General features: G+C 41.9%; 2 protein-coding genes across 2 annotated transcripts in view; both read right to left on the reverse strand.

The window, feature by feature from the left end:
* Positions 1 to 330: 330 nt before the first annotated feature.
* On the reverse strand, positions 331 to 16,355 carry DERL1 (derlin 1). Its single transcript, XM_066335673.1, has 8 exons — positions 16,060 to 16,355; positions 13,938 to 14,049; positions 10,741 to 10,805; positions 8,198 to 8,224; positions 6,103 to 6,198; positions 5,351 to 5,403; positions 4,062 to 4,172; positions 331 to 2,979 (listed from the first exon to the last, which is right to left on the reverse strand). Exons 1-8 carry the CDS (start codon positions 16,210 to 16,212, stop codon positions 2,841 to 2,843), a joined length of 756 nt encoding a protein of 251 aa, XP_066191770.1. The 5' UTR covers positions 16,213 to 16,355; the 3' UTR covers positions 331 to 2,840.
* Positions 15,439 to 16,458, reverse strand: part of ZHX1 (zinc fingers and homeoboxes 1) — an 89,774-nt gene continuing 88,754 nt past the window's right edge. The window contains exon 3 of the transcript XR_010745351.1: positions 15,439 to 15,450. The gene's annotated coding sequence lies outside the window, so the exon portion shown is untranslated. The remainder of the gene's footprint in view (positions 15,451 to 16,458) is intronic.

Raw genomic sequence — 16,458 nt, forward strand, 5'->3', positions numbered from 1 at the left:
ACAAAGTTTGAGGGTAAGTAGAACAATGCTTTCTGCCAGATGACAAAGGCTTAATAACTAAGTATGTAAAAAACAACTGTAAAATGGTAATAGCAGGAAGGACACAATCTGTCAAAACTCATGATGTAAACAGAGACAAAGAAAATGCTTTCATGATTTTGCAACTGATCAGAGAAGACAAGACTCCCACCCAAAAGCAGGTCATTTTTGTGAGTACTTTTATCAACAGCAGGAGATGGTGTCACAGTGCAGCTGTCAGACAATACCCACAGACCTGCAGATCACAAGGCTTGTCTTAAGCTGAAATATGATTTAGCAAAACAAAGACAGTAACAGAGATTAAAATTTTAATTTAAAACTTTGCCAACAAAAATTGATTACAAAAAGGGAAATTATCTGTACAAAATAAGAAAGGAGGTACTCATTTTAACAAGAGACTGCCATTATCAATGTATATGGGAGGACAAACAGCAGTTCAGGTCAAGTGACAAACTGAGAAACAAACAAACTGAGCTTTTAATATGGAATTCTGAAGAGAATTTTCCATAAACAATGTAAATCGACCTGAAGCAGCTCAGAAGCTAATAAAGGTTTGTAAGAAGTCTATTTTCCTCATAAACCTTTTCCTCTTAATCTAGAGATGGAGGACATACTAGAAAGCAAGACCCCATGTAGTGCAGTAGGCCAGTACAATGCCTTTTGCTGTGCCTTCTCTTACTGAAGCCTTCCTTTGGGCCTTCTGTACAGAGATATTCTGCAGTTTGAGTGTGCCAGGGGTTTTGAGTCACAAACTATTGCATCTTCACTTAAAAGTTGGGTCCTGACTCAAAATGAAAACAAATGCTTTGGAGATTGTGATTTTCCTATGACTAAAAAGGCTCCTATCAAAACAATGATTCTCAGACTATCCAAGTCCACATCAAATAACAGCTGTCGGTCAACAATAAACCTGTATTTACAACACTGCACTCCTCTTTTCTACCTACCATTTTACACAAAGACAGAGACAAGAACATCTTTAAAACTCATCACCAAATGGACAAAAATGGCAGCTGATTTCTAAACTCCAAGTTCCTGTAAAACTTAAGCACAGTATGATCATTACCAGTTTTCTACATTTCTCCATGAGCCAAATCAACATAACTGAGTTGCAGTGAAGACACAGAACATGCATTTTTTAAAATTTCCAGTCTAACTGCTTATGTTCCACTTAGCTTTGCGTCACTTAGTATTTACAAGTTTTTACACCTTCAGAACCCAAGTTTAGTGAAGAAACAAAGAAGTAATAAAAAGGTATCAGGCCAGATTCACTTCACCTAGTTAGTTACCTGAGATATCCAAGTTGGGGCAGAACAGCATTCTGGGCCCCACCTACCCAGTAAAACAAGAGAAAAATTATAAAGGTCAATTCAGTCAGACTTGAAACTTGTCCTAGTCACAATGCTCTTCCTCCTCCAACTACAAAATAAAAAGTGAGCAACTACATTCTCACTTAGAAGTCTTAGAAAAGCTAAGTGTAATTGTGTTCCTAACTGAAGTGTTGGATTTATGTAAACCTAAGCCTTACTTGCTCACTAGCAGCTCCCAGCTAGGGAGGTCAGGGACAGCTGTCTTGTAAGAAAGCTGTGAGACATGCACGAGTCCTCCTTACAGCTGGGAAAACTGAGATAAGTAAGAAGTTTGCTCAAGAGCATGCAGTGAGTCAGTAACAAGCTGGCATTACAGCTTCCTGGATCTTAGCCACTTGCTCTGCCCATGGGAACCCAATGCAAGGAAAACTACTGTACAGAATTATTCCCTTTTCCGTGTCAAGAAACTTTACCAAAAAGAAGTACTGATACTAATAAACAGTGTATGCAACTTCTTATTTGACAATGAAAGAGTCCCCTCCGCCCCCCCCCGCAGTAACCTGTTATATTGTATCTTCACCCTGCAAAAGATTATTTCCAGCTTTGATTCTTAGACATCTTAAAGCTTTTAAGATAAAGTTGAAGATTCAGTTAAACAATGCTGCAGTCAGTACCCTTAACCACAACAATGTTACATTTGCTAGTTTAAGCAGTATTTATGCTACCCAGTTTGGCAATCAAAAGAGAAACCTTGAAGCCAAGAATTCACAGACCTGGAGGGGTAAAAAACATGCCAAACTTCAGTTTCACCAGAACAAGCTTTCAGAGATTTCAATTCTGTGAGTATCTGTTATTGCCATTTCAAACAAAAGCCTTCTAATCTTTAGACCTACCCAGCCCATGATGTAGCAGGTAGGAAAAATGCTGCATGGCAAGAAACAGCTCTGCTCAAAACACAGCTTAATAACGGAAATGAAACACTTGCAATTTGCTTTATGAATGCAGCAGAGAGATATCATTTAAATAATGTTTCCGAAGACCCTGCGACTTAAGCACAGCTAATGGAAAATGTCAGCTTCCTAAACTTGGGGGCTTGTTTGAGACATCTGCCTCACACTAGACTCTTCTTTACTGTGGTCAACAAAGCTTTAAACATACCAGGCAAGACAGAACGCCACTAGCTTGTTCCATCACATCATGGAACAGGACAGCCAATGGATCCTGTTGCAACAGACAATACTGTACAAAGAAGGCTTATTTTTAATGGCAGAATCACACTGGACACTACTGGCTAACCTGGAGCAAGATCTACATTTTTTCCTTCTGGAGTTTTTAATTTGCTCTTGAAACAGAAACATTCTTTCTTTCTAATCAGTTAAATCCAGGAGTACTACACAGAGCTCAGTTCTTAAGCATGCTCTGCACCAGGAACAGTCGGTTCTACGTCCAATTGAAACCGAAGAGTTGCTCTTTTCCAAGGGGAGGAATTCTTCACTGGTCCCCTAGCCGGAAACCTTGGCCCCAGTTGTGTCTTCCACCACCCTGCTGATCTTCTGCAGCTCTCCTCATGCTGGCAGGAGGGACACCAAAGCCTGACACTCCTCCTCTTCTATTTGGCAGCCAGCGGTAACTAGGACAAACCACAGGAGGAGTTAGAGAAACAGCTGTACCTTGTGGGTAAATGCCAAGGCTGTGCTTTCTACTTTTCCATTCACTTCCTCTTAGCTGATACACTTTCTAATAAAACTGGCTTTTCCCAGCAGAACTTCAGATAATTCTTTCCAAATCTAAGCCCTCAGCACACTGACAAATGGAAATACTGGGAAATGTCCATCTCTGGGATGTGTATGGTAACAAGAGGATTGCACAGAACCAACAAAATTGAGGGCAGTTTCAGAGCTGTTACCACCTTGAAACACATTTTTAAAAACAGCCTTGTCTTCTAACCTTTATGGAACATTAAGTTTACCAGGTGGGCTTGCAAGCACAGAATTAGAACATAAAGCTTCCCTATTCATTGAAACTTGTACAGAAAGTATAACTGTAATTCAACACTTTATGCTACAAAAAGTGTTAACTGAGTTACTAACTGAAGTTTGATAGAGGAGGAATATTTGCAGCCCAAAACGAGGTGGACAAGGGCAACTGAACTAGAGACTTTGGCTTCTGATCATAGTATTTCAATGCCAAAACAGTGAACATATCTCAAGAAAAAGTACTTCAAAAACCAAGACTTGCAGTCCCAGTGAGGGTGACTGGTACAGACTGTGAAACAGAATCATTTACAGCCCAGAAGAAGTCTAAAACTGACTATTATTGTTAAACATTGCTGAACTGGTAGCTACTATAACTATACATGGGGATACAGAAAACATTTACAGGATAAAACTTCTTTTATACAACATCCGATAATTGTCAGAGAGTTCTCTTTACTGTAGCTCAATTCAACAGCAGAACTACGACATTTACTCTCACTCTTAGGAGTGGGTAGAGACATAAACCATCCCAGGGGCAACAAAGAACTCTCATATGGGCCATTTACCAGTAACTCAACCCTTTTTACAACTCTACAACTCAGTCAATATAAGAGTCTGAAGAAGGTTGACTTAGCAAAGTATTTTACACTGCTCAATCCCACCAAATATATGTTTGATGAACCATACAAAAAACTGGACCAAACAAATAGTGAGGTAAAGAATCAAGTTAGCTTACAGGAACTGAGGTGTGGACAGAAAATTCCTTCCTCCCAAATCCATTGGATATTTAAACATTAAGAAGAAATACAGGTGTCCAACCAGATTGCCTATCAGCTCATTGATGACTCTGTAAAGCAAAATAAAAAGAATGGTTTCATATGCTGTCTTCTCTGAAAAAATATGAGTTCACCTGCCACCAGGCTTGGCCAGGGTCGTGACATGGAAAACATCCCTTCCCTCAGCAACTTGCAGCCACTTCTTTAGAAGGGCCAATCTCCTGTGCCAACACATCAATAGTCTGTTCCACCCACCCTTCCAAGCCTTCTCTACATTTTGTATTGAAAACACAATTAAATACTTGTTTACATTGGGGAATTAGACCGTATAGCGATTAGTGCCCAAAATAATCATCTGCAGAGCTAGAGAAGTTACTGCTGTTTTCACTGGACAACCTGTCTCCTGCTGTACTGAACTGTTTTGTTCCCAGTTTTGTAAAGGCACTGCTGACTGGAGGCCCTTGAGTATCTTCTGTCATGCATAGAAACAGCAGGTATCTAACAGCAAGCAGTTTTCACAAGTGACAGATGAGTCAGTAGGAGGCACAGCCAGAAAAGGGAATTTGGTTTTGCTGTACTATCTCCTCCTTTTATAACTCAACCACAAACTTGTTCTTGTTGCTAATTATGTTACAGCGGCACCAAGAGGCCCCAGTCAATACAGGGCCCCAGTGAGGGGGTGCACACTGCACAGAGAGGATTTCTGCATCATGGGGTTTAGTAAAAAAAAACCCAAGAGAGACCAAAAAATTCAACAAGTACTAGTATGGCATGCTGTGGGCTTATTGCCACTTTCCTTCTTTTAACAAACCGAAAAAAAAAAAAAAAGATCAGTTTGGACAAGTCTGTGAAGGAAAGTAACAGCACTACCAAAGTCAAGCTAAATTTGTTTCTAAAACCAGTAATCATCGCTGGTTCCAAGGGATGACATCTTTCTATAGTGTATGTTCTTTTCTTAGTATGGAGAAGGCCTAATGCATAGAGAAAATACACCAAAGGCCTAATGCATACTAGAAAATACACTAAAATCTCATTACTCTCCCCTCACCTACTTTCTATTCCCTAGTTCTCACATGCACATCTCCTCTTTGCTTTTATGTTACATTACCATCATGTGACACCCAGCATTATCAGTCAAATTATACAGTTTTCAGCTTCTTATTTTAATATTACTCCTAAATTCAGCAGCAAGTTAAATAACTGTAGAAGCTTTTATAACTTCAAATTTGCCATATAAGTAAATACATACGATCCACCAATGATGTAGTTGAATCCCAGAATAACCCATGGAAGGTAACAGGCCTGAAAAAGAATGCAGTGGAGAGAGTAAGTACAAGTTAAGGATGTAAATCTGCTCTCAACTTCCCACTGCACTAATAAGCATGATCATAATCTCAATGCTTCAGGCATTACATAGGTCCTGATCTATTAACTTAAGCAGATTCAACCTAAAGAGGTTACTCCAAACTGAGCAATTTCTAACATTTTTAGACAAAACATACTCATTCAAACATTATAAGCAAACCTTGTAATATTTGAATGAGCAATTCAAAATGCCTTATAATACCTTTTGCATCCTATGTTCCACAGCAGGTTTGCATCTGAAACAAAGCCCTAAAGTTTTTGATTTTGAAAAGGTCTAGAAATTATCAAGAGTCTTATCTACAAGATCTGATAGAAACAGCCAAGGTCACATAAAAAACAAAAAACAATTTAAAAACCAGCATTTTGTCACTACATTCAGCTTTTATCCAGGCTAATCTTTATCAGGATTTTTTTCCCTTTGTTTCAGAACAGTGAATTGTCAAGACATCTTTTCAGTAGAGACACACTGAGTGATACCACACGGAAGACTATGAATTTTGTCTTTGCTGCATCTCAAGGAGTATTCTCTGTGAGAATACAGGACACCTTTAATAAGAGAATATTTGTATTTTGCCCCCCATCCACTACATAGGCACCTTATCAGCAGAAATCTTTCCAATATGCTGTCTGACATACCTTAAATCTTGTTCCAAACCAAAATGATACAATCATGTCTCTGTTCAGCTGGGCCCACACATACAGTACTGACATGATGAGTGGAATCATCAGCAACTGCAATGTTTAAAAAAGAAAAAGTTACTGTTACTTTCACAGAAGCACAAGAAACTCAAATAGGCATGAGAAGCTATGCTTCAGAAGTGGTTTGTAAGCATGGTACATCACTAAAGTCTTTACAGATTGCCTCAGAATCTTTTCCAAAGCGTGCCCTGGATCTGTTAAAAAACCATTAAGAAAGTTAAGGAGGAGAACCTACTCGGTCATTGTCCTTTGCATGGCCATGCCAAAGCAAAGGGCTCCAACGTGTACTAAGTGAAGGAGCAGCTGCAGGGAACTCCTCTGCTCATACCTACACCTACAGCAGTGAGCCCTGCACCTGTGCCTCAATCATTTCAGGGCACTACCCCAACACTCTCATCTGGGGCCAGGCTAACATGCCAGATGAAGTGTTACCCATCCAACTGCCACCTGTGTCCCCATCCTCCTGACAGCACCACAGGGGGAAGGTGCCCCAGTCAATCCCCATTTCAGGGTATCACAGCCACCCTTGGTAGAGCTTGGAGTTAACCTGAGAGCGCGTGGAGTTAACCTCCACGCCAGGAGCTGAGGTTGTTTCAAACACTTCTTTACATTGACTCTGTATTGGCTGACTGGACTATTTCTAGTGAAAGCAATACAAAGCACTGCTTTAGCTATCTGCTGATTTCTGAACTGAAGGCAGGCTGCACCAGCAACTTTTCCATGAACTGGTTAAATTCCATAACCAGCTCCTGTGTTTGGAAAAGAGGTTAAAACTCATCCCTTCAGGGGTGCTGCTATTTAACAGATTCCACATTAAAGTTTGCATCCAGACATCAGTGAAGCATTTCACAAGCCCCACAGTGCACTCTCACTCCCCACACAAGAACCTTAGGGTCTTTATTAAAAGCCTTTTTATTTGACTGAAAAAAAAGCCATATCTAATATCTGAACACATTTGACTTAGGAATAGAGGTCTAGCTAGCCTACTCTTCTGAATTTCAACAAAGGCCACTCAAGACAAAACACCCTGATTTTTAAGAAAAGCCACACTTTTACATCAAAAAACTGATTCTTCTTTAATCAGTACTCTGTATGCAGATAAAAAAACCTTAAGTACCTTTTTAAAAATATACAAATCAACACAATCAGTCTAAAATTTGTATAATGTGTAGGTAACCCCAGCATGCTTTTCAAAAATTTGTGGTATCTTCCCCACAGAAAAGTTCAAGCATAAAGTTATGGACAGCCCTTAACACAATTCATTCCAGACCAGAGATGCATGATCACTGTCTTTTTCTACCAGGGAGCCAGAGAAGTGATTTAATAAATGCTATGATAATTCTGTATGGAATACTAAAGATACTGGTGCCGTCTTTAGGTGTTAGAGATGGATGAAGATGAGAATAGCAGAACTAGACTGAAGATATGCAGTTATCTGACACTCAGCTGTCTCCAAAACATACTTCCCAATTTTCACCCTTAGTATTTGGGGTGATAAGAATTATTTCCCTGAAATCAGTTCTTAAGACCACTATCTTAATCATTCCTGAGAGGAGTTTGTACTTCACAGTTCTGGTCTCAAACTGAAGCTGTATTTTTCACCAAAAAATCTTCTGCTAGCAAGTAAAAGGCATACTGGACTAAATTTGAAAAGATTAATAAGCCCAAGAATGATTTTTAAATACAAAAGTAAGAAAGCAGATCCACACATTAAAAGAAACAGTGCATAGGTGACATCTTGTGTCCATTTTAATAAAAGTCTGAACACTTCCTGACTATAAAAAGACACAATTTTTACTTCTTGGCTTGCTAACTAGGTTAGGTGTGGCAGTCAGATCCAAGCTTATGCCTTCAGCTGGGGCTAACTCAATCTGAAAAATTAACAAGACACATACAGTAGTTCATTCTGATATAATCTGAACAGCCTAGTTTAACTATGTTCTGCAGTTAAGTCAATAATGCTCTCTAAAAAGTCATTAAGTAGTCATAAAGTTTTGTAAAATTATCATTTAAGAAACTGCACCACACTTACCTGCATGTCCATTACCAAACCAGTTATCTGTCATGGCACCATGAAGGAAAATGCAGAAAAACCTGAAAGACTACAACAATAAAAAGCTGCAGACACACGGAACACACATGCAAAGACCTTTAATATTCAAAACTAATATTTTTAGGTTAAAATTTCCAATGATCTAGAGATGTACAAACTTTGTTTCAATAACTGCTTTTTGGCAGCCTTTCAGGTTCCTACTTCAAGTCATTACCCCAAGGGCTGACGGGTGCACTGGCTTTTCCTCTCTGATGAAACTGGCTAGCTACAGACTCAATCAGTCCTTCCACAAAGGCACATTAAAGTTTACCAAGTGGATTCTTTCATTAGTTTAACACTGACATTGTAACTAAAGATATACCAGATAATTAAAATTACCAATATATTGCCAATGAGTCACAGAAAAGAAACAATTTTTTAAAGTGCATCAATGCAGGCTTTTAATACTCCTCTCCCACCTTGGAGCTCAAAGAATCTGTTACAGTAACTGCTAAGTAGAGATTATGATTTTAATACTATCAGGATGCTTTTAAGAGTTCATAAATACATATAAAATGACACCTAGCATTTTCCCAGATCATGCATCCAGGCTGGTCCTTACCTCACACAGGGAATAAGCAACTAGCTTTTAAATGACAAGTTCAAAAGTAACGTCACAATTAGATTAATTAAATGCTCACAGCCAACAGCCTGCAATCATAAAACCTTCATCTTTGTAACAACGTAACTAAATGCACCTTGTTACAGTGTGGCTGGACAGGACTAGCAGGAATAGCAATTCCCTCCACATAGTGAAATGCAACTGGAGATAATGTATTGATACAGCATTTCTACACACCAGCTCTCCTGGCTGTATCTGGTTCACACCAATGTCACCGCTCCCTTTTTTCCACCTGCTGTGCCACTGCAAATTGCTACAAGGAGGCAGCAACAGCACAGACAGAATGGGAGCATCTCCTCAGAGGTTCCACACCCTGTCTTGCCAAGCATGCCAGTGCTTCACTGCCCTTAGAGCAAATGGAATTTCTTACATTTAAATGGAATTTCCTGTGCTTTGTTTTGTAGAATTAGGCATCCAGGTCCAGACCCCTCAGCACAGAAAAGACATGGACCTGTTGGAGTGGGACCAGAAGAAGCCCACACATTACTGGAGGAATGGAACACCTCTCTTTTAGAAAAAGCCTGAGAGAGTTGGGGGACAAACTCTAGTAGGGCCTTTTGCAACAGGACAAGTGTTAATAGTTTGAACTAAAAAAGGCTGATTATGACCAGGTGTAATGAAGAAATTTTTTACTGTGAGGATGGTGAAACACTGGCACAGGTTACCCAGAGAGATGGGGGATGCTCCACCCCTAGGAACAATCAAGGTCGGGTTGAATGGGGTTCTGAGCAACTTGATTTAGCTGAAGGTGTCCCTGCTCACTGCAGGGGGGTTGATAACCTTTCAGGGTCCCTTCCAATTCAAACTACTGTATGATTCTATGACAACACCACAGGCTGCACAATCCCAGCTTTTCATGTGACAGATGCTTCAACCCTTTCATCATCTTCACGACCCTTCACCGGACTCTCTCCAGTATATCCATGTCTCCTTTGTACTTGGGAATCCAGAGCGGGGTGCAGCCCCCAAACATCTCTCAAAGGCTGAGCATAGAGGAGCAATCACCTGCCTCAACCTGCAGGCAATCCTGTGCCTAGGGCAGTCCAGGGGCTGGTGGCCACTTTGGCCATAATGGCACATTGCTGGTTTATGGTCAACTTTGTGTCCAGCTTGACACCCATGGCCTTTTCTGGAAGATGCTTTGCTTTGTCAGACCCTGGCCTGTCCTGCTGCCTGAGGCTGCTCCTTGCCAAGAGAAGGACTCTGCACTACCCTTTGCTGAGCTTCATTCCTGGCCAGTCCATTTCTCCAGCCTCTAAAGATCCACCTGGTTTATCAACTCCTCCCAGTTTTGGATTCAGGATGTAAAAGAAAATTCAGGTAGTACAGCACAGCTCACAGAAATGTTTCCCAGCATTCCCAAACCAACAAGCCCAGCTTCTTAAGGAAGTTCTCTCAGTGAAGATATCACAAGGTCACATGACTGCTTTCACAGACTCAAATGACTTGTACCCAGCAGGTAAAGGATCTCTCCATGAATTTCAGGGAATAGCAGTGATCAGTCCTTTTTGCACATGGCAGCTTAAACATGCTAAATTCAGTGCTAGCCCACACAAGAGCAGCTCAGCCAAGCAACCCAGCCAGCACCAGGACACTCACCCAGCAGGTGCTCAGCTCTGTGTAGGCAGAGCTGGAGTCCCCCCACACTGCACACTCCTGTGAGCACACTACTAAGTGTTCTCCCAGCAAGCCACTCACTACCTTTTCACGAAGGTTACACACTTACAAACTCTACAAAGTCACCTGGGAACATTTGCAACATTTTAAAACTGTTCCTCCACAAAACTTGGTCTTTGAACATATTTTAGGCAGAAACAGAAGAATCAAAATATTTCTCAAAGTTTCATGATGAGAAGGATACAACAATGCAGATCCAGTTAAACAGGAGCATGAACATGTAATCTGCTGGCCTTCCATCAAAAGCCCCTGAAAAGAAAAAGAATCATCATGAAAGGCACTGAAATTTTGATTAAAAAATTAGGGCAAGTTTTATTTTTCAGAGTCTAAAAAGCTCACTTAATAACAGCTGCTTTGCATGCAGTTTGTGGTCTACTTTTTTTTTTTTTTTAATTTTAAAAAGCCTTAGAATAGAACAACCTACGGACTGAAAAATAAGACATTCAGCCTACAACATTAGAGCACAAGCAGTGTCTACACTTTAAAAAGAACACTCTGGAGATAAGTAGTTCTAACTACATAAGACTTCAAAAATGGAGTTGGACCCCATCGTTCTTACGAAACTGTGGGTTAGAAGCACAAAATAAGGAAACACACATGCACAGCAAAAGCAGAAATACCAAGCTATTTAATGACTGAGTCATGTGAAAACCAGCCTCTACTTAGGCAAATTGCATCCTCTTTGCATCATCTCATCAGACTCAAGAGATGCAATGGTTTTTATACTCCAGAAAAAATTAGCACACATGACAAGGAGGGTACCCATGTGCAGCACATTCTGTTCCTGCTAAGCTGTACTGCTTGTCTAATTCACTATTCCAAATATGTGTCAATTTTTTCAGGACACTGGAAACAAAAATAACAGAGTAACATTCCCTGTAGGTTGTATTAAATGAAATTATCTTTAGATGCTCAGTTGAGTTTGGGACCTGACAGAGACAAAAACTAAAAAATAACCCCCTAGCACTCCTTGTAAACATGAAAAGCTGAAGCTCTCACTCTTGCTAACTGTGGCAAAAGCCTGATAGAGACCTCAGCATCTATGCAAGACTCCCATCAATTTTCATATAAACACAGGCAGGAAAGCCTGAGAATATTGCTGAAAAAGACCCAGACCAGTGGGGGAGATACACGGTGCTGATGGTAATGACAGTGACACACACAGCATATCACAGACAACCTGAATCACATGCTCCTAAACATCAAAATGCCACAGAAAGAATGTCACTGCTTAATGCGAGCACTGCTCAGCTTCATACAAGTATTCTTAAAGGAAGAAAATCTACTTTTAAGCATTTGCTTTTTAGAATAGCCTATGTAAAGCAGAATTACTAAAATACTAGCTTTCTTGTTTAAATTCAGCCATGCAAATTGCATGACAGGAAAAAAAACCACACTATTTGAAAAATAGATCAGAAAGTTTTAAAGTTGTAAAACTACAGAAACTGAAAGGTTTTTTCCCTACTGTTGCCATACAACAAATAAAAACAAATAAAGAGAAAAAGCTGACTAAGGTTGCAGAAACGCCAGCTCAGGAATACTTCCAAAACAGAAAGAAATCAAAGCTATTATTATTCTTCTAAATTCTTTTGGTTCTCATTATCTATGAGATTGCTAATGAGAATATTAGACAAACCATTTAAGTTGACTTTTTGATGAACATCTAAGCAAACTGGACTACAAACTGCCAGAAAGCTCAGCACAGGTATGGGGTGAGCTCTATCCCATGTGGCCATCCCTGAGGCCTGGGGTATAATCCTGTCATCGGGGAAGAGCTGCAGACCACAATCTCCTCATTCATACAGCTGGGAGTGAACTCTGCATATTCTGCTTACTCTGTTGAGATTTGTTACATCCTTCTCCAACCAAAGCAAAACAAAAACACACCAATCTCCCCTTCCTTTGAAGTTACAGGTAAGCCTGTTAGGAAAGCACAAGCATAGTACAAAGCCATACAGATATTTCTGACAGCTAAATTTGAAGCTGGCAGCAGCAGCAGTGTATGCTCAAAAACCACGCACAATGCCGAAAACAGAAGTTTCACTTTCTCAGTTTCACAGACAAAAGGAGGCATAGACCAATGCAGACCTCCATCTGCAAACATTATCAGCAATTCATACACCTTCCAGCTACAGAAGGACTCAGGCGTTTTTCACAGAAAGAAGGGCCAGCCTAACAAAGGACTTCATTTATACCCAGAAAAATGACTGTAATAGAAAAGAAATGCATTGGTTCAAACAACACAGATGACTTCCCAGTTTCAAAATCTGGATCTGCTGTACAGCAGGAATTTACTCCCTTTCATGAGATTTGTGCCACAGTACAGACAACTACAGTATTTTGTAAGTGTGTCTACAAGCAGTGAGATATTTTGGTTTTCATAATTAACAGGAACTCTTACTACACCTACCTTTGCCCAGTCAGAATTGCCAGCATTCTCGTGTGGTCATAAACTACTGCAGAAAGGCTCAAAAGGAAGCAGGAACCATTTCTAGCTATTAAACTAGTATTTAACTTTGACTAAGAAAACAACCAAATAAAATTTGGCACCACTCCTCCCTTTCCCTGCTACTCTTCTTAAGACTTAAATGTGATTCCATAATACTCTCTGCAAGAGAGTCCTCTCTAGTGGGACTTCCCAAACATCACCCCCCAATTATTCCCCTTTACACCATCACTTCTAAGACTCCATTAGAACTACACTGGAATTCTTGTTCACAAAGGCTTTCAGGAGGAGTCTGGCTTTGCAAATACTTTAATTATTTATGTCAATTGAACCTATTTTTGTGTAGGTTTAATGAACTGTGCAGTGCAAAAGGAAACCAGTTTTGAAGCTATCTTGTACCAACAATCCCTTTTTTTGAAAAAATTATCTATTATATTATCTCCTTTTTTTCACTTAATTTTCCCCCTTAACTGAAAATCCTTCTAGTCTCTTAACTTTTTCACATATCTGTTAGGCAGAGGGATAGACTTCCTTTTGCAGGAGGTCTCTCTCAATTCAACACAGACAACAGAATAACACAAATAAGCATTCCTATAAAACAAGAAAAAACTGATCTTATTTTCTCACAATAGATAAACCCATTATTACATTATGCTCTATCACCCTCTGATAAAAAACATCAGATACAAAAACCCAGAGTTTAACATGATCTTTTAATCTGTCTCACTCACTTCCTTAAATTCAGCAACTAAAAGCATCAGGCCCTCCTACTGAAACAAGTATCAAGTTCAGATCCTAAATGGCCAAAGGGAAGGAGCCAGCCACAGAAAATCAGTTTTCAGAGCAGTTTCACATTGACCAGCATAAGCTGGCACAGAGATGAGCAACCCCTCGTCAGCTCCAGGCAGGGTTCACCAGATGCATGGTCAACATACCTGTTTCCAATCGTGAGGAATATTGATACAAGAAATACAAATTCACCAAGTAGAGAAATCCTGTTCCAGGTCCCACTGGGAAGAAGAAAGTTGCTGTTATCGGCCGCCAGATCTGTCCAGATCAAAAGAGAAAGACATCAATAAATTGCAGAATGAGCTCATATGCACAGGCTTTTTATTTACATTCATTACTTGATAATGAATAAAAACTTGGAACGTCAAGAAGAAGATTAAAAATGCCCAAGTATCGATTGCTGCTGCTTCAGCAACTTTGATAGTTGTGGCGTTTTCTTTAATCCAGTAAGCAAAGCTATTAAGATTACACCAGAAATAATTTTTCAAACTGCTTTCCATCACATCTTTGCAGCAGTGAGTCTTTAATGCAGTGCAAAAGAGACTCACTGGCAAGGATGCTACCCTGTTTAAAAACCAGCCATACAAAACCCGTTCTTCCCTGTTGAACAGAGGCCAAGGAATTCACAGCCTTTAGTGTACCATTCCAGACAGCATGTGCTACTCTGAGCATTTGGGATCTGCTCTGGGACAGTCTCCCAGCTATGAATACTGGGCACAGCAAACTGCATGGCAGCACTTAGGAAGGACAGTAAATGCCTGGTCATTGATGAACGAGCTCTTTAAGCAGCAACATTTCCAAACTGAGTATTAGGATGCTGAACATCGCAGTTCAAGAATAACAGAACTAGAGCAAAACCCAGTCATTTATGCTACTAAATTTTGGGAACAATACATGAATCGAGGTACAGAGAGCCATGGCTTTAGGGTTTTTTCTTCATTGAAGATATAATGAGATGATATAATGGAAATTTAAAAATTTATGTCCCTTCTCCTTAATTTTCAGCTCCTCCAATGAGTGCTCTCCCCCAACACTGAACCTGTAACATCACAGTGCAAGGAAAAATATGTCTAGTTTGAGATCACTTTTGATACTGCTACTGCACCCAGAAACGCTGCATGTCTGACATCTCAAGGCATTAGCTGTTAGTTTACATGGACTATACTCAAGCACAGAAGTTGACAATCCCAAAGAGAAGTTTTTTCAAATTCCAAACCAGAAGGTGCAAAAGATGCACTCCGTTACAGAATCATAGAGTAGTTTATGTTAAAAGGGACCACAGCGGGTTATCTGGGCCAACCTCCCTGTTCAAGCAGTCATTCTAGAGCACATGACACAGGATTTCACCCAGACAGTTCTTGAATAATTCCAGTGAGGGAGATTCCACAGCCTCCTTGGTCAGTCTGTTCCAGTGCATCGTCACCCAGCTCAGGTGGAACTTCCCGTGTATCAGTTTCTGCCTGTTGGCATTTGTCCATCCTGTCACCTCCTTTCTGATACTTTAAACAAACTGATGAAGTCCACTCTCAGTCCTCTCTCCTTGAGGCTGAATAGGCCCAGCTCCCTCAGCCATTCCTCATTAGAGAGATGCTCCAGTTGCTTGGTCACCTTTGTTGCCTCTGCCGTACCCGCCCCAGGAGCTCCACGTCTCTCTTGTAGCTCAAAACCTCCCGGGCCAGCTGCAGTCCGGGACGTTCACACACCCTGTAAGCCCAAACTTACAGCTCCCAAAGTCACGGCCACACGATGACACAGAGCCGGGAAAGCCACCTATAGCCACAGCCACAGAGCTCCTTGGCACAAGAACCAGCACCCACCAGAACAACTCCCACAAAAAATGTAATAAAAACCACATCAGAATGAAGCATAAGACGAACTACAGGGCTGCTAGGAGCAACCGTCCTCGTTCTGTCACCCTGGTAGGGACGCGCAGCCCGTCACAGGGGTGGGGACCCTGGGCCTGCGGGCAGAGCACCAGGCAAATCCAGGCCCAGCCCTCAGGCCCTGGATAGCTTAAGCGGGAAGGCGGCTCCACTCCCGCGACAGGAGCTCTGGTCACCGCGGTCACCCCTGGGCGCTGTTTCGGTGAGCGGCGCCCGCAGCGCGGCCGCGGAGCCGGGGGAGCGGCCGGCCCCGCGCGCAGCCCCAGCGGGGCCCCGCAGCGCGGCCGTGCACTACAACTCCCAGAAGGCCATGCGCGCGGCGAGCCACAGTGAGCTACTGTGCGGGCGCCGCGGGGCACGCCGGGAGAGGTAGTGCGGCCCGTACCTGGAAGCGGTGGATGAAGGCGTCAGGCCAGAGGAAAAGATTGACGGGGCTGACGAGGCCCAGTTTGCCCACGAGCGGCACCGCGATGGAGCCAGCGAACCAGTAGCGCGTGATCAGAGGGATGCTTCGGAACCAGTCCCCCAGGTCCGACATGTTGCAGCCGCGCCTGGAGGCCGCCGAGGCCTCGCTGCGAACCGACCTCTGAAGAAGAGACGAGACGACGGCTTAGCCGCTCCCGCTGCCCGGTCACGGAGGGGACCTCGAGCCAGACGTGGCGCCACCGAATTCGGCCGAGCCGCTGCCGCTACTTCCGGCCCCGCCCCGGCCGCTGGGAGTCCCGCCCCGGGGGCGGAGCGGGGAGAGAGCCGCCGCTGGCGGGCAGCGGAGCTGTAGGGTCAA

The sequence above is a fragment of the Sylvia atricapilla genome, chromosome 1, assembly GCF_009819655.1.
Source record: "Sylvia atricapilla isolate bSylAtr1 chromosome 1, bSylAtr1.pri, whole genome shotgun sequence".
Classification (NCBI taxonomy): Eukaryota; Metazoa; Chordata; class Aves; order Passeriformes; family Sylviidae; genus Sylvia; species Sylvia atricapilla.

Bases quoted from the DNA above. Each gene is read 5' to 3' on its own strand.
- DERL1 (XM_066335673.1), bottom strand. From the start codon at position 16,212: ATGTCGGACCTGGGGGACTGGTTCCGAAGCATCCCTCTGATCACGCGC. The intron at 14,050-16,059 runs GTACGGGCCGCA...TGATCTGGACAG, and splicing joins CCTTCATCCACCGCTTCCAG to ATCTGGCGGCCGATAACAGC. The intron at 5,404-6,102 runs GTATGTCAGACA...ATTCTTTTTCAG, and splicing joins GGTTTGGAACAAGATTTAAG to GCCTGTTACCTTCCATGGGT.